The sequence below is a fragment of the Neovison vison genome, chromosome 9, assembly GCF_020171115.1.
Source record: "Neovison vison isolate M4711 chromosome 9, ASM_NN_V1, whole genome shotgun sequence".
Lineage (NCBI taxonomy): Eukaryota > Metazoa > Chordata > Mammalia > Carnivora > Mustelidae > Neogale > Neogale vison.
The window spans coordinates 34,066,490-34,094,162 of NC_058099.1; the positions used below are offsets into that span (position 1 = coordinate 34,066,490).

The 27,673-nt window shown below is 42.2% G+C and overlaps 1 protein-coding gene across 1 annotated transcript; it reads left to right on the top strand.

The window, feature by feature from the left end:
- The first annotated feature begins 10,598 nt into the window (after positions 1-10,598).
- TOMM5 (translocase of outer mitochondrial membrane 5) lies at positions 10,599-16,906 on the top strand. Its single transcript, XM_044265326.1, has 2 exons — positions 10,599-10,810; positions 14,751-16,906. The coding sequence occupies exons 1-2, from the start codon at positions 10,690-10,692 to the stop codon at positions 14,783-14,785; spliced, it is 156 nt and encodes a 51-aa protein (XP_044121261.1). The 5' UTR covers positions 10,599-10,689; the 3' UTR covers positions 14,786-16,906.
- The last annotated feature ends 10,767 nt before the right edge of the window (positions 16,907-27,673 follow it).

The following is a 27,673-nucleotide window of genomic DNA, read 5'->3' on the forward strand; positions in this document are numbered from 1 at the left end:
TGTGAGGCTCACCCAGAGTAAACTAACCCAGCCCAGCTGGCCCCAGGCTCTTTACCTGCAGAGGAGCGAATGTCACGTGACTCCCTTGGAAACATATGCAGTGTGCAGGGACACGTGTGATGTTCAGGTGTATCCAACAATGTCTGCCAAGTTCGTCATGCTGAGAAACAAGCAGAACCTACAGGTCAATGTCTGATGCTTTTAAGTCCTTTTTTCTAGGCCTATAATTTCAGATTACCCTCCAACAAAAGCTTGGTATTGCCCCCCCCCCGCAAAACAATTTATTTAACAACAAAAATTTGTTCGGGAGCTACTTAGTGAATATTTCCCATTTGTGAGGCATTTTGCTATCAGGAATAAACAAACAGGAAAGCATGATTCGCATCCTTCTTCAGTGGAGGAGACAGGCACACACAGTGGCCAGATGCTGTGCTAAGTGCTTTGACTCTAGGATAGCATGTGCAAGTCTTGGAGAACACAGAAGCAGCAGCTAAGCAAGCAGAGGGGGGTTAGTGAAGACTTTTAAAAATGGTACTTTTGTTTTAGAAGAGTTTTAAGATTCATAGGGAAGTTGCAAAGATAATACAGAGGCTTCCTTTATATCCTTCACCCGGTTTCTCATCCTGTGAACACCTCTCACTGTGAAACGTTTCTTAAAACTGAGGAACCAACAACGTGGCACATGACTTCTAACTAAACTAGTAGAGACTTTTTTTATGGTTTAAGTCTTTTTATTTATGTATGTGTGTATTTGTTTATTAACATACAATGTATTAGTTGCTTCAGGGGTACAGGTCTGTGAATCATCAGTCTTACACAATTCACAGCACTCACCATAGCATACACCCTCCCCAGTGTCCATCACCCAGCCGCCCCATCCCTCCCCCACAACCCCCAGCAACCCTCAATTTGTTTCCTGAAGTTAAGTCTCTTATTGTTTGTCTCCCTCTCTGGTTTCATCTTGTTTTATTTTTTCCCTTCCCTTCTCCTATGATCCTCTGTCTTGTTCCTCAAATTCCTCATATCTGTGAGATCATACAATAATTGTCTTTCTCTGACTGACTTATTTCGCTTAGCATAATACCCTCTAGTTCCATCCACGACATTGCAAATGGCAAGGCTTCTCTTTTTATGGCTGCATAGTGTTCCATTTAAACTAGTAGAGACTTTTCTTTTAATGTGGCTCCTGGATAGTATAGACTTTCTGAAGGAGGTGACATCTGAGGTGATTTCTGAATGATGCTGAGAGTCACCCTGATGAAAAGAAAGGAATGATCATTTTTTTTTTTTTCAGAAAGAAAAACATATGCAAAGACCTAGAAGTAGGAGTTTGATGAATTCTGGGAACAGTCATTTGCAGTACGTGGAGGTGGAGGTGGGAAATTGGAGGTGGTGGGGGAGAAGACTAGAGGAAGAGCAAAGAAGAGGTACCATGTACGGGAAGAGGAGTGGAAAGCACTGAAGTTAGTGAAGAAGATGGGAATGAGTTCAGTAAAAGGCCTTCTAAATAGGGCCAAAGCATTTGTACTTTTTCCTGCGCGCCATGACGAATAATTAAGATATTTTGTCCAGGAGGCTGATAGTATAAAAATTATATTTGAAAAGTTTAGTTAGACTGCAGGGCAGAAAACACAGTTGCAGAGAGAAAGAAGGGCAGTTGGTGGGTGACCCAAGCAAATGGAGTGTTTGGAAGGGCTAAAAAGAATATATTGAATTTTAGAGATGGTAAGGAGACAGAATTGATAGAACTTGTTGGTTAATTAGATATAGAGCCAAGTGGAGAAGGCAGGCTCAAGAGTAACTTGGAGATTTCTGGCTTTGGCAGCAAGAGGGATTGGATGGTGATATCGTTCATTAGGCAACAGAGCACAGGAGTTAAGGTTGATTAAGCGGACAAGATGACTGGTTGCCCTGTGAACAGTGATGTATGAAGTACCCACGGGACATGCAAGGAAACGGTGAAGTCAATAGGCTGGTTGGGTATACGGGTCTGTGTTTCTGGAGAGAATTACAAGGTAGAGACACATGTGGTGAATCATTAGCTGAAGGATGGCAGCTGAAGCCAGATTAGACTGTCCATGAGAATAGAAGAGAGGAGGGTCCAGGAAAGAACCTTTAAGAAAGTGGTTGGGGCACCTGGATGACTCAGTCATTAAGCGTCTGCCTTCTGCTCAGGTCATGATCTCTGGGTCCTAGGATCAAGCCAGCCCTGGGCTCTTTGCTCAGCAGGGAGCCTGCTTCCCCCTCTCCATCCTGCTCCTCTTACTCTCTCTGTCGCTATCTCTGTCTCTCTCAAATAAGTAGATAAAATCTTTTTTAAAAAATCAAATTAGTAGATAAAAATCTTTTTAAAAAAAGAAAGAAAGTGGACATTTAGGAGTTGACCTTAGGAAGGGCTGTGTAAGGAGGATGAGGAGCATCTAGAGAAAACCAGAAGAACGTGTTGGTATCCATGAAGCTCGGTGGGGAGAGCTTTCCTGAACGAGTCATGTGGCCAACAGTGTCAAATTCTGCAGACAGGTAGAGGCCCATAAGGGCCCCCTGGATTTGGCAATAAGGACTTCCCTTAAAGGAAGCAGTTTCAGAGAATCGGTGGGGTCAGAAGTCCAATCTGTCCTCAGGCTGCAAAATGAATAGGAGGTAAGGCCAAGAGAACCAGGTGTGTGGGTCATAATTTGACAAAGATTCACTGTGAACCAGAGGCCAGAGAGAACTGAAATGAAGCTGATGAATCAGAGTAGGTACTGTGGCAGTAAAAAAAAAAAAAACTACTTGTTCCATTTGGAAATCGCCAAAGCCATGATTTTTCTAGAGAGAAATTACATCTTACGACTAGTAATAGCTACCATTTAAAGAATGCCCACCATAGGCGAGGCACTTTAATGATATCATTTTAGATTTTGAAACAATACTTTGCAGTAGATATTAGATCTCTCTTGTCACCGATGAAGAGACAAAAACCCAGAAAGATTTCAGGCACAAGGTCTCAAAACAACTTCCTGGAGGAGCTGGAAGTTAAACCTAACCTTAACTCCAGAGTCCGGATTTTTCCTACTGCAACCACACTATCTCTCCTGAACACTACTCCCTACAGCCGGCCTTCATTTTACAGTGCAAATGCCAGGAGCTAAAATGGATGGCCCAGGAATTCCATCCTGCTCTGTGAGGACCCTGAGGGAAGAGACAGATAACCCAGGCACACACTGCTTGTCCAAGGATAATCTCTGAGTGAGGAATAGAGTCTCTGGTTTTGAATCACGTAGGTCCTTGCCAGGGACTCAGTATGTCCCCTTTGTTGGGGAGAGAAACAGGGAAGTGGTTTGTGGGGAGGATGTGAGGCCAGACAGCTCAGAGTAAATCAGTCCATCATGGCTAACTCGAAAAGTTAAGGTTGTCGATAAGGGAAAAAACTGGAAAATTCTAAGAGGATTCTGTAAAATTTATTTTTAGCCTGGAGAAAACAAGCATAAAAGAGGAGCCAAGCTTCCTTGACACAACCATAAGGAAGAATGATCAGACTTGTTTCAGACACGCAGGAAGACATGACTAAAACCAGGGGGGATAAGGTAGAGAGAGGCAGCTTTTGGCTCCTAGGAAAAGAACTGCCTGTCCACAGATGGATGGAACCACCCAGTAAAGTGTGAGCTCCCTGCCACTGTGGATGTTCAGGTAGGAGCAGGGTTGTGGGAGGTTGGGGCCAACCATCAGAGAAGGACTTTGAGAAATGCTCTGGAGAAGATAGTTAGGATAAGATCTCACAGAATATGGCTAATAAGACATGGCCCTTATTCTCCCCAACTGAAGTCTAAATGTTCCATGATGGGAAGGTGGGCATTCTTTCATTCACAATTGGTACAACACATAGCAATTCAATTTTAATAGCAAGAACAAAATGTATTCCTACTTTAAAGAAGCTCTTTCTTTCTAAAATGAGAAAATACATTTCTAGGTATCTACTCACTGGCTTTCATCAGGCAGATCTGTCATCCCGAAAATGTCAGGGACAGGGTGTGGAGAATGGATACTGATAGATTTACCTTTGTTTCCTGGGGAGGCTGGACTCAAAGAGCTCCCTTCTTGCTTTCTCAAAGGGATCTGAACGTGGGGTGAGAATTTGTCAATCAGTGTAGGACTGGACCTCTAATCGTTGAATCAATTAAAAAAATTATTTTCCCTTTCTTTCACTTTATAAAAATTAATAAAGCACCTACTATTAAGAAACAGGCACTTTTGGGGTGCCTGGGTGGTTCAGTGGGTTAAAGCCTCTGCCTTCAGCTCAGGTCATGATCCCGGGGTCCTGGGATTGAGCCCCATATCGGGCTCTCTGCTCGGCAGGGAGCCTGCTTCCCTCTTTCTCTGCCTGCCTCTCTGCCTACTTGTGGTCTCTGTCTGTCAAATAAATAAAACCTTAAAAAAAAAAAAAGAAAGAAAGAAAGAAAGAAAGAGGCGCTTTTTTTAAAAAAAATATTTTATTTATTTGACAGACCGAGATCACAAGTAGGCAGAGGCAGCAGAGAGAGGGGGAAGCAGGCTCCCTGCTGAGCAGAGAGCCCGATGTGGGTCTTGATCCCAGGACCCTGGGATCATGACCTGAGCTGAAGACAGAGGCTTTAACCCACTGAGCCACCCAGGTGCCCCAGCCACTTTTTATTGAAAGAAGAAAGAAACTATATTGAAGAAACAAGAAACTACCCAGCTGTATAAACACACTTCCATAGCATATATATGTGTTTTGTGTACTGGGGTTGGGGTGGGAGTAGGGAAAAAACCAACTCTCTCATCTCCACAGGGAGATGTCCGATAATTATTATGTGTTCTAAATAATGTCAATGCAAACTAAGACTTTCAGTATGTTTTACTTTTCCTTTTGCAGAATAATTAGAACTTATAGCAGAAGGAAGCAAACCTCGTCTAAAAACAAACAAAAATTTCCACCCCCATCTTGTAGTTCTCAAAGGTCTAGAGGTCTGACACCTACACTCTTGGCCATAGAGAACTTTTTCCTCAGGAAAAAAAAGAGGGTCACTAGGAAGAAATGAGAACTCTGAACTTAAGGTAATGATTGTAATGGTTAGAGAATTTTTTAATATGTGCACAAAGATAGTGTTACCATCAGTTTCCCTGGAATTTATTTATGGAAAAAATAATGAAAGCACATTAGATGCCTAAAGGGAGAGGATTAGTTAAATAAATTTTGGTACACCTATATAGTGGAATACCATACAGCCACAATTAATGACGCTTAGAAGACTGTTTAAAGATTTAGGAAGACAGACAATATAACTTAAATGAAATATGCAAACTAAAATAGCATATGCTATAGGGCCCATTTTTAAAAATTTTTTTCAATTTATTTATTTTCAGAAAAACAGTATTCATTATTTTTTCACCACACCCAGTGCTCCATGTAATCCGTGCCCTCTACAATACCCACCACCCGGTACCCCAACCTCCCACCCCCCCGCCACTTCAAACCCCTCAGATTGTTTTTCAGAGTCCATAATCTCTCATGGTTCACCTCCCCTTCCAATTTACCCCAACTCCCTTCTCCTCTCTAACACCCCTTGTCCTCCATGATATTTGTTATGCTCCACAAATAAGTGAAACCATATGATAATTGACTCTCTCTGCTTGACTTATTTCACTCAGCATAATCTCTTCCAGTCCCATCCATGTTGTTACAGAAGTTGGGTATTCATCCTTTCTGATGGAGGCATCAGATTTGTTGTTGCCTCATTGAGATACCACCTCACACCAGTGAGAATGGCCAAAATTAGCAAGAAGGAAACAACATGTGTTGGAGAGGATGTGGAGAAAGGGGAACCCTCTTACACTGTTGGTGGGAATGCAAGTTGGTGCAGCCACTTTGGAGAACAGTGTGGAGATTCCTCAAGAAATTAAAAATAGAGCTTCCCTATGACCCTGCAATTGCACTCCTGGGTATTTACCCCAAAGATACAGATGTCATGAAAAGAAGGGCCATCTGTACCCCAGTGTTTATAGCAGCAATGGCCACGGTCACCAAACTATGGCAAGAACCAAGATGCCCTTCAATGGACAAATGGATAAGGAAGATGTGGTTCATATATACTATGGAGTATTATGCCTCTATCAGAAAGGACGAATACCCAACTTCTGTAACAACATGGATGGGACTGGAAGAGATTATGCTGAGTGAAATAAGTCAAGCAGAGAGAGTCCATTATCATATGGTTTCACTTATTTGTGGAGCATAACAAATAACATGGAGGACATAGGGAGATGGAGAGGAGAAGGGAGTTGAGGGAAATTGGAAGGGGAAGTGAACCATGAGAGACTATGGACTCTGAAAAACAATCTGAGGGTCTTGAAGGGCGGGGGGTGGGAGGTGGGGGAATAAGGTGGTGGGTAATAGGGAGGGCACGTATTACTGTTACGCTGAAAAGAAATTTTTAAAAAAGTGCAAAAGGACTTCCTCTTGCTGGGCAGTAATTTTTAGAAGTAAGCTATCCCCTCTGCCGGGTGAGGACTCTGGTTAACGATCACAGAGCAGTCCTTCCCTGATCCTAACCTTTATTTCATTCATGGTGGGTCCTGAGGGAACTTCAAAACAAAGCCGATTTTGGGAACACCAGACCATGTTCATCTCCTGACGGAGTAAGGAAGAAGACATGTGGAGTTGTTAGCTACTGCTGATGGCAGTGGAAACGGAAAGAAGGACTGCTGTCAGCCTCTTAATGAATAGCAGCCACCCTTTATCCTGTCCCTCCCAAGCCGAGGTCAAACAACACCCCATTTTTCCAATCCTTACCTCTGAGTTGAAGATCATCAACAAGAATAATCACAAAGTATTGAAATCTACAAGGTCATGGGGAAAAGTGCTGGACTGGGAGCCCAGAGACCTACCTTAGTCCCAACTAGCTATACCTCTAGATTCCCTCTGGGCCTCAGTTTCCTCATCTGTCAAGTGAAGGGGTTGAACTGTTCAATAGCCAAAGCCTATAACTCCCAATGCATTAGAAACCACAAGGTTCCTGTGATCATGTGTCAGAATTATTCCCCAGTCATGAATCATCTGTCAATCTCTGACCCTCTAAATACAAATTCCTTTCCAATGATGGGATTAAAACACTTAATTCTCTTATGGGTAAATTGTGCTCACCGAACATTTGTGTGCAATACTGTCTGGTAAGTCGAGGCAAAGGAAATAACTCCTAAATCTCTCCTGGGATCAAAGTGGAAAACAAGACAGGCTATGACATCAGCTACCATTTCCTCTATGATCAGACTGCAAATATCAATGTTAAATTATGTGTGCCTACTTTTCATTTTTGCCTTTCATGGCACAACCATAGGGAATCCGTTGCTTCTAACCTTTTAGCAAGGTGATGAAGGAAGAACAGGAAAGATGAACACATATTTTCAGCATTTTTGAGTTTCAAGTGATTTTAAAGATTAGACCCAATCCCCTCGTTATTCCAATGAGGAAAAAAAAAAAAAACGAAGAGTCCAGGCTGTGGCACAGCTCACCCCAGTGCTAACTTCCTGAAGTGTGTGATTCCCAGTTGCCACACCTAAATGGAGGGCCAGTGAACAATACCACCACCTACAGGTCGTAAAAGGAGGGGCACCCAACAAAGAAAGAAAGGAGCCTAAGCTCGTTTAATGAGTTTCCTCCATTACCGGTGGAGAAGCCACGCAAGGGGAGGACGGTTGATCGGGATGAACATTTCTGGAGCAGAAAGAGTTCACCGGGACGCCTGGGTGGCTCAGTTGGTTGGACGACTGCCTTCGGCTCAGGGCGTGATCCTGGAGTCCCGGGATCGAGTCCCGCATCAGGCTCCCAGCTCCATGGGGAGTCTGCTTCGCTCTCTGACCTTCTCCTCGCTCGTGCTCTCTCTCACTGTCTCTCTCTCTCTCAAATAAATAAATAAAATCTTTAAAAAAAAAGAAAGAGTTCACCCTCCCAGATTGTATCCAGAATCAGTTCCTCACCTCAACACCGACTTCTCCTTATTTCTATCCGCTACCTTCCTGTCTCTCTACAGGTAGGCTGGCAAGCACCACACCTTTCAAAGAAAATTGTTAGGAGAAAAATGTTGACCTTTAACAGGTCAGTTATTTGCCCCCCATCACCTGTCCAGTCAACAAGTGCTGCTTTATACAACATTGGATGAATGAAGTCCAAGTGCTAAAAATTGGATCTTTTTACCAAGATAAATGATTTTTTTGTGAATTTCTCCCCTCATTGGTTCCCTGTGAATGCAAGCAAGTTACTCAAAAGCATCTCAGTAAAGAAAAAAACAGCAGTTCTATATGAGAACTGTTTATCTAAACTTTGTCAGCATCGGGATCTTGGTTACTGGAATCACTTAAGAACTCATTCCTTTCCATTTTGCCTCACTGTTCAGGTGGATGAGATATGCCTTATGGTTACATTCTTCCTACTGCTGGCTACATGCTGGCTGTTTCGATGTCTGATCACACTTGATCATATTTTGACATCCACACACTCCAGACCAAAATGCCCTAGATGACACAATTAGAATTCAAAATGCTTAGACTGCTAGAACTGAACCGGACTTTCAAGAGCATTTAATCAGGGGCACCTGGGTGGCTCAGTCATTACAGCTGCCTTCAGCTCAGGTCATGATCTCAGGGTCCTGGGATGGAGCCCCACATTGGGCTCCCTGCCCTGCGGGAAGCCCGCTTCTCCCTCTCCCACTCCCTCTGCTTCTGTTCCCTCTCTCACCATGTCTCTCTGTGTCAAATAAATAAATAAAACCATTTTTTAAAAAGTGCATTTAATCATGTCTTCTCCCTTTATGACTAAAGAAATGGAGTTGTACTGGAACAGAGATGCATCCCTGGTCACATGGCTTGAGAATGGCAGTGCCAAATCTGAAAGCTATGTCTCCAGTCTTCCTGTCCAGGTTCTTTCCATGGCCCCTGCTGCCTTCCAGTGTCAGTGCAGTACTCTCCAAGTGTTGAATAGAGGATGCTCCTTGGGAACAGCCCATTCCATTCCAGAGCTGCTTCTAGTATTCCACTGCATGAATTATAGATAGAAGAGATTACCAAAGCCTGAATAAGCAGATGAGTTCTCTTTCTTGCCCCAACGTCTTGCATTCTGTCAGTTAGGAAGGTGGGCAGCAGTACTTTAGTTATCAGTTATTGCAGTAAATGACTGTTCTAAGTCATCCAAACCCACTGTTGCTATGCAGTATGTAGTCAGGAAGGCACATTCTGGGTTTTGCTTCTTGTTTTTTAGAGAGTGGGAGAAGGGAGGTGGGTAGAAGAGAAGGGAGAGAGAGAATCTCAAGCAGGTTCCAGGCCCAGCATGGAACTGAAGGCAGGGCTTAATCCAGCAACATCGAAATCATGATCTGAGCCAAAATCAACAGTCGGACACACTTAACTGGCTGAGCCACCCAGACGCCCAGGTACATTCTGGTCTTGAATTATGTGAGCAATTCAGTCATCTGGTTTGTGTCTAAAAATTCTATATGGCTAGTTGGCGTGCAAAATTTGGAGCTGCACTGTTTTGATGATTCTGTGACCGGAAATCTGATTGTACTAAACCTCTACCTCTTGACTCCAGTGATGCCCATCCAGGCAGGCACTAATGGTTAAAAGACTAACAGAGGAGCAGTGGCGTGCAGGGGAAAGAGAGTGCATCTTGGCATTATAATTATCTGCATTAGAACCCTGCCTCTGCCCATCACTAGCAGAATGACTGTAAGCAGTACACTTGGTTTCTCAGCCCCCTCTCATCTGTAAAATGCTGAAAGGAGCTCAACTTGTTTTTTAGATACTGTATTACTGGGCCTATCTATAAGGATCGGTTAATGCCAGAAATGAGAATACAATAATAATATGGAGTTTAAAACTTTCTTATGTCTGGGTCCCACAAATCTAAATACAAAGCCCTACCGTAGGGGTGCCTGGCTGGCTCGGTCAGTATATGAGACTCTTGATCTCAGGGTCCTGAGTTCAAGCCCCAGGTAGGGCATAGAGTATATATGTGTGTATATATATTTATATAAATTAGAATGGGGATGACAATAACATTAAAAAAAAAAACCTACTGCATATAATCACAAGCAAGTTTCATCATCTTCATCCTTTTGTGTTAACTTTTGGAAAATTTTCAAACATGTTCAAAATAAAAAGACTAGGATAATTAAAATGATATATTAGTCAACAGTTTAAGCAATTTTCAACACTTTGGTAATACCGTTTCATTTCCCTTCCTCAACACTTTTTTCCCCCTAAGGTATTTTAAAGTATATTTGGGCAAGTTGTTTTAAAGCTCTCTGTGTTTCAGCTTTGTCATCTAGGAAATGAAGGTTTGAATATCTAACTCGTGCACAGAACGGTAGCTATTGTTATTTATGGTGTTGTCTTCGAGCATCACCCCGTCCAAGGCGTAAAAGCATTTTGCAGCTACCGCGCCCTGCTCAAGACAAAGCTTACTCAGCAACAGCCTGGAGGAACCGGAGTCCTGCGTGGCTGAGACTACGACGCCCCCTTCAGGCAGCCCGCTGCAGAACCTCTGGGACGAATGAGGATTGTCCCTCGCAGCTCCCCGTCGCCGCGCGCGAAAACGACGGGCGGGAACAGGAAATGGGATGGGGCCGGTTCCGGGTGCCTGGCAGCCTCTGAGGAGAGCGGAGCGTGGCAACTGGAAGCCGGGGAGGCAAAGCTGAGATGTTCCGGATCGAGGGCCTTGCGCCGAAGTTGGACCCCGAGGAGATGAAACGGAAGATGCGCGAGGATGTGCTCTCGTCCATACGGAACTTCCTCATCTATGTGGCCCTGCTGCGAGTCAGTGAGTGTCCTTCTAGGCTGCGGTCAGGAGACCCGCGGGGAGCTCGCGGACGCCACCCACCCAACTCTGGTTCTCTGGGGGCCCGCGAGCTGAGCTAGTTGAGTCGTCGCGGGGAGAGTGGGAGATGGGGATCGAGATCAGCGGGCGCAGGCGCGACTTAGGGTCTGCGGGTCAGGGTCAGAAGTACACGCGGTGGCCGGGACTGCGAGGGTGATCATCCCGCCTCGCCCTGCGGTAAGACCGTTTGAATTAAAAGAGCCTCAGGGTTTATTATCCCCTCCCCTGCACTCCCCTCGGCTTCCCTCCCGAGCAGCTCCCCCGTTTTGCCGCCCGAAGCTGAGAGCTAGAGTAGAGAAATGGCTGGCTCAAGGTCATTCAGCGATTCAGTGAATGTTCTTGGTATGGAATCCAGAGCTCTTAATACCAAGTTTCCTTCCTTCAGTGCTGATCCCTCTGAAATGCAAGGTTTGCCTCTTTTGCTTACTTGTACAGAGGGTGAAGTAAATAGTTGTTTCTTACCTTTTTTTTTTTTTTTTTGAAGGAATGAGAAGAAAAGTAGGAGGCTGTAGGATTAATAATAATAGCTGAAGGTTTATTTGAATTTACGTTTGGCAGAAGCTTATTTGCGTTAGCTGGTCTTGACGGTAACGCTTTGAGGGAGGCCGGGCTTAGCATTCTGTATTTTTTTTTTTTGCGAATGAGAATTCACCTTTCAAAGGGGGTCTTAACACAAAATATCAGCGTTTAAAGGGACACTGAATATTAGAGAGGGGTGCAGCTTTGTAGGTCACTTCTGTAGTTTTACTGATACAAATCTCAGAAGTGACTGTACCCCAGTCCCCGATTCTCCGTTCAGTACTCTTTTCATTGCACCTTGCAGTGTATTACTGACAAGTCTGGGTGGAGAGGCAGGGATGGTCGAAATAAAGGAAGGCCATACCAAGGTCATCCCGTAGAAGGCTCAAATTGGGCCTAGGCCAGAGCTCACTGAAGCCTGGTACCCCGTCCCTGACTATGGTATTACCCTGCGTCCCCAGGAGAGGGAGCCCTGCTGAACAGAAACACCAATCCTCCTTCAATGGCTTTTTGCAACTCCCAGCTTACTTTCTCCTCTTCCTTTTTTGTTGACTTAGCTGCCAGTAAAATATTTACTTTTTTCCAATCTTTGTACCTGATATGAATTGATTTTCTTAAAAAAAATAAAAACCAAACATACAGAATACTGTCCCACATTACCACTTTTAAAATGACGATATAATTCACATAGTATACAGTTCACCAGTTTAAAGTGTACAGTTCAACCTAAGTGTCTCTTGATAAGTGGGAAAAGAAGATGCGGTGTGTATATACAATGGAATATTACTTAGGCATAAAAATCTTGCCATTTGCAACAACATGGATGAACCTATAGGCTATTAAGCTGAGTGAAATAAGTCAGAGAGAGATGAATACCATATGATTCCACTTATATATGGAATCTTCAAAAACAAAATAGAAACAGAGTGATAACCAGACAACAGACTGGTGATTGCCAGTGGGGAGTAGAGTGGGTGATATTGAAATAGGGGAAAAGGTTTAAAAGGTACAGACTTCCAGTTGTGAGAGAAATAAGTCATGAGTGCAATGTGCAGCATAGAGAATATAGACAATACTGTATTAACTTTGTGTGGTAGCTAAACTTACTGTGGGGATCGTTTTAAAAATATTGAATCCCTAGGACATATACCTGAAACTAGTAGGATACTGTATGTCAATTATACTTTATTTAAAAGAAGAAAAATTTTAAAAATGAAGAGCATGTGATTTAGTGATTCTTAGTATAGTCAGAGTTAATGCATTTTAGAACATTCTCTTTACCTACAAAGTGGACACCAAGCCCATTAGCTGTCATTCCCCATTTTCCCCTTCATTTTCCCTTGGCAACCACTAATCTACTTTTTCTTTATGGATTTGCCTATTCTGGACATTTCATGTAAAAGGAATTGTAGAATATATGACCTTCTCTGTCTGGCTTGTTTCACTTTGCATTATGTTTTCAAGGTTCATCCATACTGTACCATGTGTCAGTATTTCCTTTTTATTGCCAAGTAATTCCATTGTGTGGATGTGCCACATTTTGTTTATCCATTCATTTGATGGGTGTTACCGTTTTTCATCTGATAAGAATTAGAAATATCTGGACATACTTCTGCTTTGTCAGCTTTCAGCAGATCTCAGTATCTTCAGTTCAATGTCAACAGTATGTTTCATTGCTTTAGTATGTGTATTGAGAAAGGGGATCCTTCTGGCAGCTTTTTTGGTCTCGGCCCCTTTTATTATCTAATTTTTAAAATTGTGGTAAACTACATGGAACAAAATTTATCTTAACTATTTTAAGTGTACAGTTCGGTGGTATTAAATACATTTGTAATGTTGTACAACCATCACCACCATCCATCTCCAGAGCGCTTTATCTTGTAACACGAAACTTTATGATTTTGACATCTCTTAAGGCTCTCATGGAAGTAAAATCAAATAGTACTTGTCTTTTTGTAACTGGCTTGTTTCACTTTGCATAGGGTCCTGAGGTTCATCCATGTCATAGCATATGTCAGAATCTCCTTCGTTTTTAAGGCTGAATAATATTCCATCGCATACCACATTTTGCTTATCCATTCATCCATCTTTGGATCCGGATTGTTTCTACATTTTAGCTACTGTGAATAATGCTGCTATAACATGAATATGCAGGTACCTCTATTTTTTATTTTTTGAGGACCCACCATGCTGTGATCCATAGCAGCTGTACCATTTTACATTCCCACTAGCAGTGCACCAGGGTTCCAGTTTTTCCACATTCTTTCCAACAGTTTGTTAGTAGCCATCCTAATGGATGTTAGGTGGTATCTCATTGTAGTTTTAATTTGCATTATCTTAGTGATTAGTGATAGCACTTTCAAACAGACAGTAATAACACTTCATTAGATCCCTATGACAATATTTTTGTTTTCTAGCCATTTGTTTGTACCCTACTAGATCCTTATAAGAACTAAAGTAGGCCTGTATCATAATGTGATTTGGATTGCATAAGTGATACATAGCTAATTAGTGGGTGAACCAAAATCTGTGTCTAGCTCTTCTGCTTCCCCAGTGCAGCGCTGTTTTCTCCCACCCTCTGCTTTTCTCAAATATGTGGGTTTTTCTTTCTTTTTTTTTAATTTTTTAATAAACATATAATGTATTATTAGCCCCAGGGGTACAGGTCTGTGAATTGCCAGGCTTACACACTTCACAGCACTCACCATAGCACATACCATCCCCAGTGTCCATGACCCCACCACCCTCTCCTGATCCCCCTCCCCCCGGCAACCCTCAGTTTGTTTTGTGAGATTATGGGTTTTTCTTTTTAATTATTTATTTGAGGGGCAGGATGCAGAAGGAGAGGGAGAGAGAATCCCAAGCATACTCTGCTGAGCAGGGAGCGTGATGCAGGGCTCAATCTCATGACCCTGAGCTCATGACCTGAGCTGAAATCAGGAGTTGGACATTCTACTGACCTGAACCCAGGCACCCCTTAAATATGTTTAAAAAGGTGAAAAAATGCCAGTTTGTTTCTCCTAGCATTTTGTTTCTTTGACAGTTAAATCACCCAAAGTAAAAAATATGATCTCTTGAAGGAGGATTGAATTTACTCTTAGTGGTCCTAAGAGAGAGAACTACCTAAAGGAAAGATTGTATATGGTGTAAGAATGAACCTTAGAATAGTCAGAGTTTCATGACACTGGAAAGACAGTGAGTCTCTTTTGCTAAGTTATGCAGGGAGAGGCTTGGCCGTAATTTGGAGTCATTTTAAAAATGTAGTGAACTAAACCTGTAAGACACCCCCCCCCCGTCTTATAAATTCCGTAATGTAAACTTATAGGCTAATAGATCTGAAATTCTGGGTTTATTTTTCTTTCAGCACCTTTTATCCTAAAGAAATTGGACAGCATATGAAGATGGGCACCACATGTGAATGCATGATATGAGGAACCCAGTTACAATTTCTACTCCTATCTACAAATGAATAGGCCCAGAAATGTGTAAGAGACTCTTGGATTGAATGGACATAAAAATTCTACTTGTTAAGAACAAGTTCGGCTCTGGTGACTGACCTTCATAGCTAAAATTTAAAACTACTTGGGAAGTAAAGACATCTTGGGTCATAATACACCCTTATGCCTGTGATGTTCAGCCTCTGTGAATGTTGATATAATTGTAAGTAATGTCAAAGTCCATTTTCTAGCAAGTATTAATTATAAGGGAATTATGTGTACAATAGCACTGTCTTGTTAGTCATTTCTGTTTACCTTTTTACTTCTGTCTGGAGTATGTATGTTGAAGAATTCCTTATGATTAGTTTTGTTTTACAGAAACCAGCACACAGCCCCAACAACACTTGAGCACAGGACTATCAGTCTATATTTTTAATTAAAGTAGCGACTAAGGAAAAAATTGGGATTTTATTTCTCTTAACCTGCTTTTTGCTGCAGACCTCTTTAATATTATAATTATTACCAACTACATTAAATTGAGTTCCTCTTGTTTTGGACTGAAGGATTGACTGACATTATTTTATTGTTAAGCAGTCTTTGTGAAGGGCGGCATTGCTCCGTGATGCTGGGAATCCATCTGTACCACCACCAAAGGAAAAAGTGCTGTTTTATGTCCATTCTCTAAGTTTATTGGGGGAAGAGGACAGTCCTTAACATTCTTCCTGGATACAACTGCAGTCACCTCTTTTTAGCTAATTGTATCGGTATTTACCTTCACGTCTCTGAATAGCATGATTGTATTGTTACAGTATGATTTTATGATTTTTCTTTTTAGACATTGCCTACTGATTTCTCCATGTGTGGAGGGATTAGGACTCTTTCCTTACCTACGTCATTCTTACTGTTTTTCATTTCTTCTTCCTTCCGATGTACTTAGTGTGCTTTTGTGTGAATCAATTTCATGATGACTCTAAATGCTGTTTGTTTTCTTTTCCTGTACATAGTTTTGTTTTTCCTTGGCTTCGTTTTCTATAAGCTTAAACTAAATCAACTAGACCCTTTGCCATATATCTAAATTGATCACAGTGTTCAGTTTCACTAGGCCTCCTGTTTCATCTTGGCAAATAAGTCTTTCCTGGAGCTTTCTGACCTGTCCCAGTTTGGACTGTGGTCTCCTATGCCTTAGGTGTAGTGCTGTGTTCTGTGATCTCCACTGACCGGCCATTCCAGGAATTCCTTTTCCTCTTCTCTCATGTTGGATCTCTTTTTTTCTGCATCTTGTTTACTTTATCTCACATCCGGAATGCATTTGAGTCTCTGTATTGAGTACAGTACCTCTGCCCATAACTGCCTAGCATCCCCAATCCAGAGAACCCTCTATTTTACCCTTTTCAGAAAATAAATGTCTGATTTGGGGAGGGAGGTGGGCAAAAGAGGCTGCTTAGTTAGCAACATAGAGTTGCAGAGAGCATTATGAATACTTAAATCTTCCACCAGTCCTTATTGTAGTGTCTACCCCTTTGCTCCTACTTCCAAAAGTAGTGGAAGACGCCAGTTCCTGAACCTTATAGGGATTCTCTGATGTAAGTTGGGTTGTTTGCTTTTCTACTGCTGACTCAAGATGTTTTCTTGGAGCTACCATGTTAATTAATTGTCCATCTGCTTTCCCGCTTCTAGCTTTTTGCTGCTATTGTCTCCTTTCTTTTCCCATTCTTTTAGATTTATGCCTTAAGACAAAAATCTTTGCTGTCATTTAACGGAATTTCAGGAGGCAGTGGAAGCAGATGATCTACCATCTTTACCCAAATAGCATGTATTTTTACCCTGTGATGCTGTATTTCATTTTGGTAATTTTATATTCATTCCTGTCCTAAGGAGGTTTGTTATATAGCACCATGGTCACAGTTACTGGCTCTAAAGACAAGCAGATGTGATTTTGTGTCTTGATTCCAACATGTAGGAGATGAATGACTTTCAGCAACTGAACCTCTGTATCTTATTTTCTTCACCTGTAAAATTAGCGTGGGGGGAACATTTATCTACTTCAGAATGTGTAAGGATAAAGTAAAAGAATACAAGTGGAGCCATGAGTGCAGTGCCTGACATTTGGTAAATGCTATTTATTGTGGGTTTTTTTTTAAGATCTTATTTATTTATTTGACAGATTATAAGTAGGCAGAGAGGCAGGCAGAGACAGAGAGAGGGGGAAACAGGCTCCCCGCTGAGCAGAGAGCCCAATGTGGGGCTCGAACCCAGGACCCTGGGATCATGACCTGAGCCGAAGGCAGAAGCTTTAACACACTGAGCCACCCAGGCTCCCCAAATGCTGTTAATTGTTAATGGTTAGTGTTGGGTAGAAGGTGATTAGAAGTGATTTGTGCTAGCATTCACTGCATTAGTAGGTTTCATTTATATTTTCAGATGTTGTGAGATAGCATGTTAATATTCTAACTGTATACAGACTTCAACATTAGCAAACACTTAAACTCACTAATAATTGTTAATTTTACAGATGAGGAGTTTGAGACTCTGGAAGATTTGGTAGCTGATAAATAGTAGCTGTCCAAGATTTAGGGGCTTTTAATTTTTTATGTATTGTATCCTATCTTTAAGTGCTTTTCTTGGGTTATATGATTGTTATCCTGGATTCTAGCATATGTTCAGGCTAGAATAAGGGAAAATGTGATGGTGCAGTTTTTATTGCTGAGTTTTTAAAATTCAGGAGGGGGGTGTCTAATACTTGTAATAAACAATTTGGACACAGTACATCAGAAAACATTTGGCCATGTGTATATATTTGGTTTGAATGTGTAATGTGAAATAGTAAAGAACCATAGCAGATTTGAGGTTTGTAAACTTAAAATGGAGCATAGAAAGAAATGCAGATAATTGAGAAAATGCTAACCCACAAACAGGTTTTGTAGAGGGGTCTGATCGTAGAATCTTGCTCCTTAATTAGGTTAGTGTTCTTCCTGTTGCCACTGAGTTTCATTTTTTTTTTTTTTAAGATTTTATTTATTTATTTGAGTGAGAGAGAGATCACAAGTAGTCAGAGAGGCAGGTGGGGATGGGGGGGCCGCAGGCTCCCTGCTGAGCAGAGAGCCCAATTCTGGGCTCGATCCCAGTTCCCTCAGATAATGACCTGAGCCGAAGGCAGAGGCTTAATGCACTGAGCCACACAAGCACCCTGAGTTTCATTTTTTAAACTGCTTAATCATTGTTCTTTGAAGTTCTTCGGAGAAGTAAGCTAGCATTTCAGTTACAGTATATTCAGTAGTTTACAGCTGGGCAAACTTGGGCCTAGATTTCGAAGGAAGAACAAGTGTAGGAACGTGAACGTTTAGGGATGCCTGGGTGTCTCACTTGGGTGTCTGTCTTCAGTGCAGGTCATGATCCCATGGTCCTGGGATCGAGTTCTGCTTCAGGCTCCTTGCTTGGCGGGGAGCCTGCTTCTCCTTCTGCCTGCTCGTCTGCTGCTCCCTCTCCTAGTGTGTGCTTGCTCGCTCTCTTTCTCTCTCTGTCTGAAAAATAAATAAAATCCTTTAAAAAAAACTTTTAAAAAAAGCAGGGGGAATGTGAACTTCCCCCCTCCTTTGCTCAACTAAGCATATCTCTTTACCTATAAGATCAGGCACCAGAGTGTTGTAGATAGGACAGCTAGACATTTTGACCTTCTGTGAAAGGTCAGATGGTAAACACTACAGACTTTGTGAGCTCTGCGCTCTGTCAACTCTTTTTGCAGTGTGAAGGCAGCCATAAAAATATGTAAACCAGTGCAGCTTTGCACTGTCAGCAGCCAAAACTCTTAGTTGCTGGGGGAATGAGTACCTTTGTCCTAAAGCTGAGATCTGGGTCATTTACCACAACATCCACTGTAGTCTTTTTGAATCCTCACCCCTCCCCACTTACCAAGCCATTCTCTGCTGTCTTTCATAGTTAAATGCCTCAGTAAAGTGGTTTATTTTCATATCCTTTCTCTGGTGATCTCTTGAACCCAATCCCAATAGGTTTACATCCCCAGTGATCCTCTGAAACTGCTCTTGTCAAGGTTAACACTGACCTGTCTCACTCTGTCTGTAGCACACAACACACTGGCCTTGCAGACCTTCCAGAACACTAGTTTCCTCACTTTTCCTCTCTCCCCCCTTTCTATCCCACTTATCCTCTCTTCTTCAGATTCTTTTGTAGGACCTCTTTATGTCTAACATAAAGGACCCTAGGCTTCATTCCTCAGAATTCTTTCTTTCTCTCTCTCTCTTTTTTTTTTAAACTGTATCTCCTGCTTAAAATTCTCTAATGGCTTCCTATCTCACTTAGAGGAAAAGCCACAATCGTTCTGGGTGTCCACAGGTTCTGTACAATCTGGTCCTCATTGTATCTCTAAAATCGTCTTTAATGACTCTTCCCTCCTTCACTGCATTCCAGCTACACTGGCCTTGCTTCCTCAAACAAACTAGACATGCTGCCTCTGGGCCTTTGCACTGTTTTCTCTGTCTGGAATGCTCTTCCCTTAGATTTTCAAGTGTCTCACTTCCTCTCTTTCAGGTCTCTGCTTAATGGCATTTTTTTCAGTGAGAACTTTCCCAACTCCTTTATAAGTTACAGGATGTTTCATCTTACGAAAATCCAGCAAGTTGTATACTTAAGATATGTGATTTTTCCATAGTCACTATTTCAAAAACTTTTTATTTATTTATTTATTTATTTATTAAGATTTTATTTATTTATTTGTTAGATTGAGAGAGAGAGAGAGAGAGCGAGTACAAGCACAGGCAGACAGAGGCAGAGGGAGAAGCAGGCTCCCTGCCAAGCAAGGAGCCCAATGCGGGACTCGATCCCAGGACCCTGAGATCATGACCTGAGCTGAAGGCAGCTGCTTAACCCACTGAGCCACCCAGGCGTCCCAAAAAAACTTTTTTTTAAATTATAACCTCTCCAGGAATGCGTAGCCCCTCCTTTATTTTTCTTAGTGGCACTTAACATATTTTTCCTTATTTATTTTGTTAGTTATCTGTCTCCCTTCATTTAATATATGTTTGTTGAGGATAGGGATTTCATCGGTTATGTTCACTGTAGTATCTTAGTACCTAGAAGACCGCCTGGCACCTCATAGGCACTCTATGTTCTTTAAATAATAGAATTAGAGTGGAGAAGTTTTTAAGTAGCTATGGGAAGTGTGAGAGCAAGCTAACAAGAAAGAGCTAAACTTGTCAGATGAGATTAGTACCCCAATTAAGATAGGGGATTATGCCTTTGCAGTGCCTGAATGTGGGCTTTTTGTCTAGCACTAATCTGCTGTCCAGAGCCAGGCGTGGAGAAGGTAGAGAGGTGGGTTCGTCCAGGTTTGGGGCTCGCCACATGGCTGAGGTGAAATGACAGGGTCAGGGAGGGATTGAAATAATGCACAAGAACATCTAAAGGGATCAGCAGGAAACGGTGGGAAGGAGCTGATGGACAGAAGAAAAATAGTGCTGCTGAGCTCAACTGCAGAAGTGGGAGTGGCAGAGCAGTAGCCCTAAAGCCCTCTGTATGCCCCAGATGTCTTTTCTCTACTTTCCATGGAGGTAAAGGGTCCTGTTCTGCAAAATAAGATCCATTCATTTTGTTTTTGTTTGTTTTCTGAAGGGAGAAATCTCACCAGTGTGTGGCTTTTCAGGCTGCTGGCACAAGAGATGGTATATTAGAGTTTGTTGGTTTCACGACTAAGTATGTATGGCATGGTCTGACTAGGACCACATCTGACATCTACCACAACTTACTCTCCCCCAATTTATATGTTCATTTAGGAGGAAAGAAAATCTCCAAGTGCAAATATGTTCATGATACGAGGAGACTGAAGACTAATTTTTATGGGACAGTGCGGAAACATGGAGACTCCTACTGCAGGTGTTACAGGAATGGGGAGTTTACAAGATGCTTTTCTTCGCAGAAATCAAATTGCATTGCCTGTGATCATTTGAGCTGATGGGAGAGAAGCAATACATAGATAATTTAAAATAATAAAAATATTGCAAAAATGGTTTAAGAAATGTGGTAGATAAGAATTAGAGCAGGGGGGACGCCTGGGTGGCTCAGTTGGTTAAGCAGCTGCCTTCAGCTCAGGTCATCATCCCAGCGTCCTGGGATCGAGTCCCACATCGGGCTCCTTGGTCAGCAGGGAGCCTGCTTCTCCCTCTGCCTGCCATTCTGTCTGCCTGTACTCGCTCTCTCTCCCTCTTTCTCTCTGACAAATAAATAAAATCTTAAAAAAAAAAAAAAAGAATTAGAGCAGGGGAATGTAGGAAATGATCAGATGAATTGCTCATCTTCATATTTGTAAAATTCAGCTTTTATGTAACTTCAGTATACTTCTGAGTACAACTTAATAGGCTTACTATTGCAACTTTACATCTGTTAAAATTTATACTCAATTTTCATAATAACCATTGTTTTCAAGCAAATAAGAATCTTCACTGAGCATGAAAGTGCAAATAAGATTTTAAGCCTACTGAATCTAAAAAGTTATTAATAAAATATTGTTACTAGCTTAGTGAAATAATGATTGCTATTAAAATGTTGAGGGAAAAGGCATTGAGTTCAACATCTTATTTTTCTTCTTTATGTTAGCCTACACTTCTCTTAGCAAGCACTCTTTTTTTTTTTAAAGATTTTATTTACTTATTTATTTGTCAGGAAGAGAAAGAGAGAAAGCACACAAGCAGGCAGAGAGGCAGGCTACCTGTGGAGCAAGGAACCCAATGCGGGATTGGATCCCAGGATCCTGGGATCGTGACCTGAGCCGAAGGCAGCGGCTTAACCCACTGAGCCACCCAGGTGTCCCAGCAAACACTCTTAACTAAACTTTTTAAGTTTTAAACTTTTTAAACTTTTTAAATATTATTTATTTCCTTCTTCCTGATTTGTGTCTAAAAAAGATGGTAAAGTAACACATTTTTAATACTTGTGTGTTGGGACTCTTAAGGTAAATGTCTTCCTGTTCATGAGGAACTGATCTGTTCACGTGCAGTTTTAAGAGTAAATGTGTGCCGGGTGTCAGATACCTGGGAATCAAAGGATGCATACTAAGAATGTTTGGAAGGATTTTCATACACAGGTACCTCTTGGTGGTGGGCTTCCTGCCACAGGAGAGGCTGAAGTATAACAGGAAAGAACACTGGTAGTGAGTATGTTCTGTAAGGCAATGCCAGGCATTGTGTACAAAGGTGCTTTCCAAAACAAGCTCCATACCAAATCACATGGGAAGCTTAAAAAAAAAAAATCTACTGAATTAGAATTGGCTGTGGATGGAGCCCAGGAATCTATTTTTTTAAAAGCATTCAGGTGATTTCATTGGTCCAGGATCTGCTTTGGGTAACACATAAGTGAGTTGACCTTAAGGCCTCTTCCAATTCTGAAATTCTGGACTGATTTAGGAATAAGAGTCAAAAGTGAAAACAAAAACAATTTTAGGTTGCATTTGTAAATGACAACATTAAGGTCTCCAGATGTGACAGAAGCTTCAAGAGTTGCCAGCTTGCCAGAGTCGAGTTTGGTAGAGTACTAGAGATGACTAGAAAGCCTGCCAGGAGAGAAGCGGTTGAAAGAATTCTAGGTATTTAGCCTTGAGAAGACCTAACGGGGAGTCTGATTGCTGTTCTTTTAAACGAAAAGTGTATTGTCAAAAGACTTGTTTGGGCAGGCAGATTAGGATAAAGGTTTGGAAACTAAGAAGGATTCTTTCTCGAAGTCCCTAACAGCTACTGTGACCAAGGTGGGCTGGGTCACAGACAGGACTCTTCATTGGAAGCGAGTAAGAATCTGAACGTGGGTACTCTATAGCAGGAATTGCCACTATGGGGAAAAGGTTTCTGTTGTCTTTTTCTCTCTTCCTGAAAGACTACTTGAATACAAGTGCTATCTCACGTTTTTCTGTCCCACATAGAATCTTTACAAAGAAGGGGCTGAATAAATGACTGCTGGATTGGAGGTGGAAAAATTAGGAGCTTGGGGTGCCTGGGTGGCTCAGTGGGTTAAGCCGCTGCCTTCGGCTCAGGTCATGATCTCAGGGTCCTGGGATCGAGTCCCGCATCAGGCTCTCTGCTCAGCAGGGAGCCTGCTTCCCTCTCTCTCTCTGCCTGCCTCTCCATCTATTTGTGATTTCTCTCTGTCAAATAAATAAAATCTTAAAAAAAAAAAATTAGGAGCTTTCTGGGCAATACCTCTTGTATAGGCCTCAGAAAAATAATTCCCATTCTGTTTGGTGGAGGTGTTCGCATTTACAGATTTTATTCAGTGACTACAGAGGAGCAGGCAGGCACTGGTTGCTGAGTGATGAAGAAGGGAATTCAGTCATGGTACATGTCCTTAAGAAGCTTACAGTCTATCAGGGGAAGCAGACATTACCTAATTTCATCAATAATTGCATATTTTATAAACTGCTGCAGGCTGATGCGGCGGTAATTGTGAGAACTTGAAATAGGGGAGCCCTGACCTGTTGGGCTGGGGAGGAGGCCGGGAGTGCTCCCTGAGGAAGTGATTCATCAAGTAAGATTGGATGACTAGCAATTGGCCAGATAAAAGAATGGGGAGACTTTGAAAAAGTATTAAAGCCTGTTTAAGGAAGAAAGAAGGCCAGTGTGACCCAAGTGTGTTGAGCATAGAGGAGTCAGAAAACCTGCAGTCCTTTCAGAAACTCCTGTTTATTTTATTCTCACACTTTAGTCTTAAGAGAGAGATCACACCCTGACATCTGCTGGCTAATGTATATACTGCAGTTGCAAATTACACCAGAACAACCATCATTAACCTATTTTCTTGAAGTCTACAGTAAGAAATGAAAATAAAGCACCACGTCTTTTCCCTGTTCTGCATTATGCACATCGCATAGGAGACAACACAGTTGGTGACTTACAGTCTACTTGCATGAACTCAGTATTACGGATACACAAAGGTGGTGCCACTTGCCTTGTACAAGTTCACGAACACATAGAAATCACGTATATAAAAGTTGAATAGACTTGTTACTGAGATGAAAAAACATTACAAAATCACTTTGTCTTATAAACCCACTATCTGATGAAATGGTTTATGAAACATTCTCAAACTGTTATCTTCACAAATAAAACACAGCTGGCTTTAATGCAGTAAGCATTCTAAGGCTAAAGATGGGCTTTAAGCGTGTCTGATAATTTTCATTTTTTTCCCAGCCACATTAGTAATAGTATGTTCATTTTCCACTTACATCTATAAAGGACAAAAAACGCAAAAAAAAAAAAAAAACAATATTACATAAGCAGCTCTATTGACAATGATACTGCTGCATTTCAAACTTGTGCTGGCAGCTGGCTCACCACGCAGTCGTTTGAAATGTCCATTAATCAACTGGCATTAAAAAGGATAAACTTGGTGGGCGCCTGGGTGGCTCAGTGGGTTAAGCAGGTGCCTTTGGCTCAGGTCATGATCTCAGGGTCCTGGGATCGAGTCCCGCATCAGGCTCTCTGCTCAGTAGGGAGCCTGCTTCCTCCTCTCTCTCTTTCTCTGCCCGCCTCTCTGCCTACTTGTGATCTCTGTCAAATAAATAAATAAAATCTTTAAAAAAAAAAAAAAAAGGATAAACTTGGTGAACAAAGGGTGATTGAACAATATCAGTATGTAAGGTAAAAAAACCGGGTTGTTGGAGGGTAAGATTTATGTGTTAGGAAGGAGCACTAGCATCAGGAGTTAAAAGTCCTAGGTAATAGCTTCAGTTCTGCTCTTAATTATATGACTATATGAGTCAGATTTTTTTTTTTTAAACTTGAAACACCCAAATCCAGTTCAGGTAGATTTGGAGAGAAAAAGAACTCAATGAAAGGATTATAGATATTTAGCATCATCAGGAGGCCTGGAGAATCGGGCTCAGAGACTAGGCACCTGGAACATCACCCATGGTTACTTGGTCACTCAACACAGTCTGGTGCAGTGAAGATGCCACCATCTTTGCTGAGGATTAGCTGCCACCACCTAACCAAAGCCACAGGCCCAGAACCCTGCAGTTTTACGACAACCAGTGCTGCTGTAAGAACTTCATCTTGCTGTGTTTGCCATGCTTACCAAAGAGAATTATGCCAGGTCTCCACTTTGCTGTCTCTGGCACCCCATTCATAGTCCAGGGAATATTTGTAGTGTCAGGGTCACATGGAGAGGCAGAGAAAATACCTGGGTCTCAGCCTTTATAGTGAAAGGCATGCTCTGATTCCTACCCAGCAAGCTTGAAGATGGGGAATTCCCAAATGTAGGGAGTTCAGATAACCGGGCGTCCGAAAAGGAGGATACATCTACTACATTGACCCTGGACAAATCACACAGCCTTACTTTTATGTAAAGTCAGGTCAGTGAAGTTGACATGGCTGAGGAAATGCTATATGTTTACCTATTCATTTTACAATAATTACCAACTATGCTGGGCTGCAAAGGTGAACACATCCTCTCTAGTCTTACGGAGAGAGAAGTCAGGAGACCAGCAAGTGGGAGGACAGAGGCATACACAAAAGAGGTGCAGGCAGAAAGAAGGGAGAGCCCAACTGCAGTTTGCAAATGATGTTCTTTTATTTAAGTACTTCAATTTAAAATCATTTTCCACATTACAAGTGAGTCTTGTGCCATTAATGGTGGACAGCACACTCTTGGGGAGAGCTGCTCTTGCACTCTTGAAGGGCTTAGCTGTTCTATAGAAACACCAAAACAATGTTAGCTGGCACAAATGCAGAAAGTCAGGCTTTTTGATTGCTTATTGACATATATCTAGGCTGCCAGTTTCATACAATGGGACAGTTTTCAAAGGATTAAATGTGTCATAGCTTCGCCAGTCATCAATAAGATAAATCATCCAGCTCACCGTAGCAGGAACCACCCCTGTTCTGATCTGACCCAAGTCAGAGTGCTCTTTCTACTCTATCTGGCTACTATGTGTACAGCTTTGTATCTTTGCTCAAAAGAAATTGTTGGCTTTAGGTTTAGGGTGTTCTTTTTGTTTGTTTCAATTTATAAAGGAAAGCGGCTGCATGGTCACTTAGACCTCATCCAGAATCTGTAATACCAAATTCATCATGTGGTAATAACAGATGGAACACATTTTTATAAAATACATTCTATAGAACCAGGAGAGAGATCAATGGGACCAAAGAGTCAGCTCAGTCCAGTGCAAAAATTTTGTTTTCACAGGATTCTCAAGTTAGATTTCTATAGCTAACATTCTCTTACGAAATCCAGGGGTCTATGGGGAGCCTGGGTGGCTCAGTCCATTAAGTATTTGACTCTTTTGATATTAGCTTGGGTCGTGATTTCAGGGCCATCAGTTCAAGCCCTGCGTTAAAAAATTAATTAAAATCCAAGGGTCTATATCCAACTGCTTGTTTGATCACTTCATTTTGGTGATCCAGGTATCTTACATTTAACAAATGCAAAATTGATTTCTGGATCTCCCACCTCCAAATATGTTCCCCTTACTGTAGTTAACCATTTCAGTAAATAGCAGCTCCATGGGCCCACATCAAACCGGTTTGATTCTACCTCAAAAAAAGTATCTCAAATCCATTTCTCTATCTTCACTACCAATACCCCAGTCCAGGTCTTAACCCTGCTTCCGCTCTTTTGTCTATTATCCACACAGTAGCTGGCAGTTTTTAAAAAAAAGTTATCAAACCCCTCTCCACCACTTCAATGGCTTCCTTTTACATAAAATTTTTAAATCCTTATCATGGCCTACTAAGTGCTGCATGATCTGGCACCTACCTACTTCAACTTCAATTACAGTGTTCTCTTAATACAATAAGCTTCAGATAAACTGGACATCTTCAATTTACCCAAAAAGCAATCTTCTTTCCTCTGCCCTGCCTTGCCTTACTCACCCCTCACCCCCCCCACCCCCCACTAAAAACCTTCACTCAGGCTTTCTGTGCCTCTTTTCCATCTGGCTCACTCCTTAACCTTCCTCTGAGAAATCTTTCCTGACCAACCTCATCTTGCCCCATAATTTAAAATCAGGGTTCCTTTGGTGAACTTAGCATTTTAAATACACTTTTTAAAAATGATAGTGATTAATGACTACCTTATCCACTCAAGAACTCAAGAATTAATTTTAGGAGGACAGGAACCATAGAATCATTCATTTCTGTGCCCATAATAATCAACACTGGCACCAAAAACTAACACCTGTGCAACATTTACTGTGTGCCAGGCATTGCGTTAAACACTATACAAATAATTTATTTTTTAAAGATTTTTTAAATTTATTCATGAGAGAGGCAGAAGCAGCCCCCCCACTCCGCCCCGCAGAGCAGGGAGCCCAAGTGGACTGGATCCCAGGACCCTGGGATTATGACCTGAGCAGAAGGGAGACGCTTAACCGACAGAACAACCAGGCGCCCCACATATAATAATTTAATATAAACTCCCAATAGATTGCCTGGCCTACAGCAGGCGGTCAGTTTGTTGAATGTGCTCCTGCGTGCACACCCACGAGTTGCTCACCACCTCCTGGGGCAGCCCATTACCCTGACAGATAACTGGTGACTGGAAGAGTCTTCTTGGTATTGACCCCCGCATACCTCCCTGCAAATTCCGCCCACTGATTCTATTTCTGCCCTTCTGGGGCCACGCACGCACTGGAAGCCGTAACCGTCCTTTCCACAAGCTCGACTTGGCAGCATCCGAAGCGTCTCCCTGGCGTCTCCCTCTCGCTCCCCTCCCCGCCCCCTCCCTGCAGAGACTCCGGGTTCCTCCTTCCCTCTGAGGTGGTCTGGGAGCGTCGCCCCGGCCGCCCGCCCCGGCTCCCGGCATCCCCCGCCTCGCGCGTCACGTGACGGCGCCCGCCCGCAAGAGCCCCGCAGCT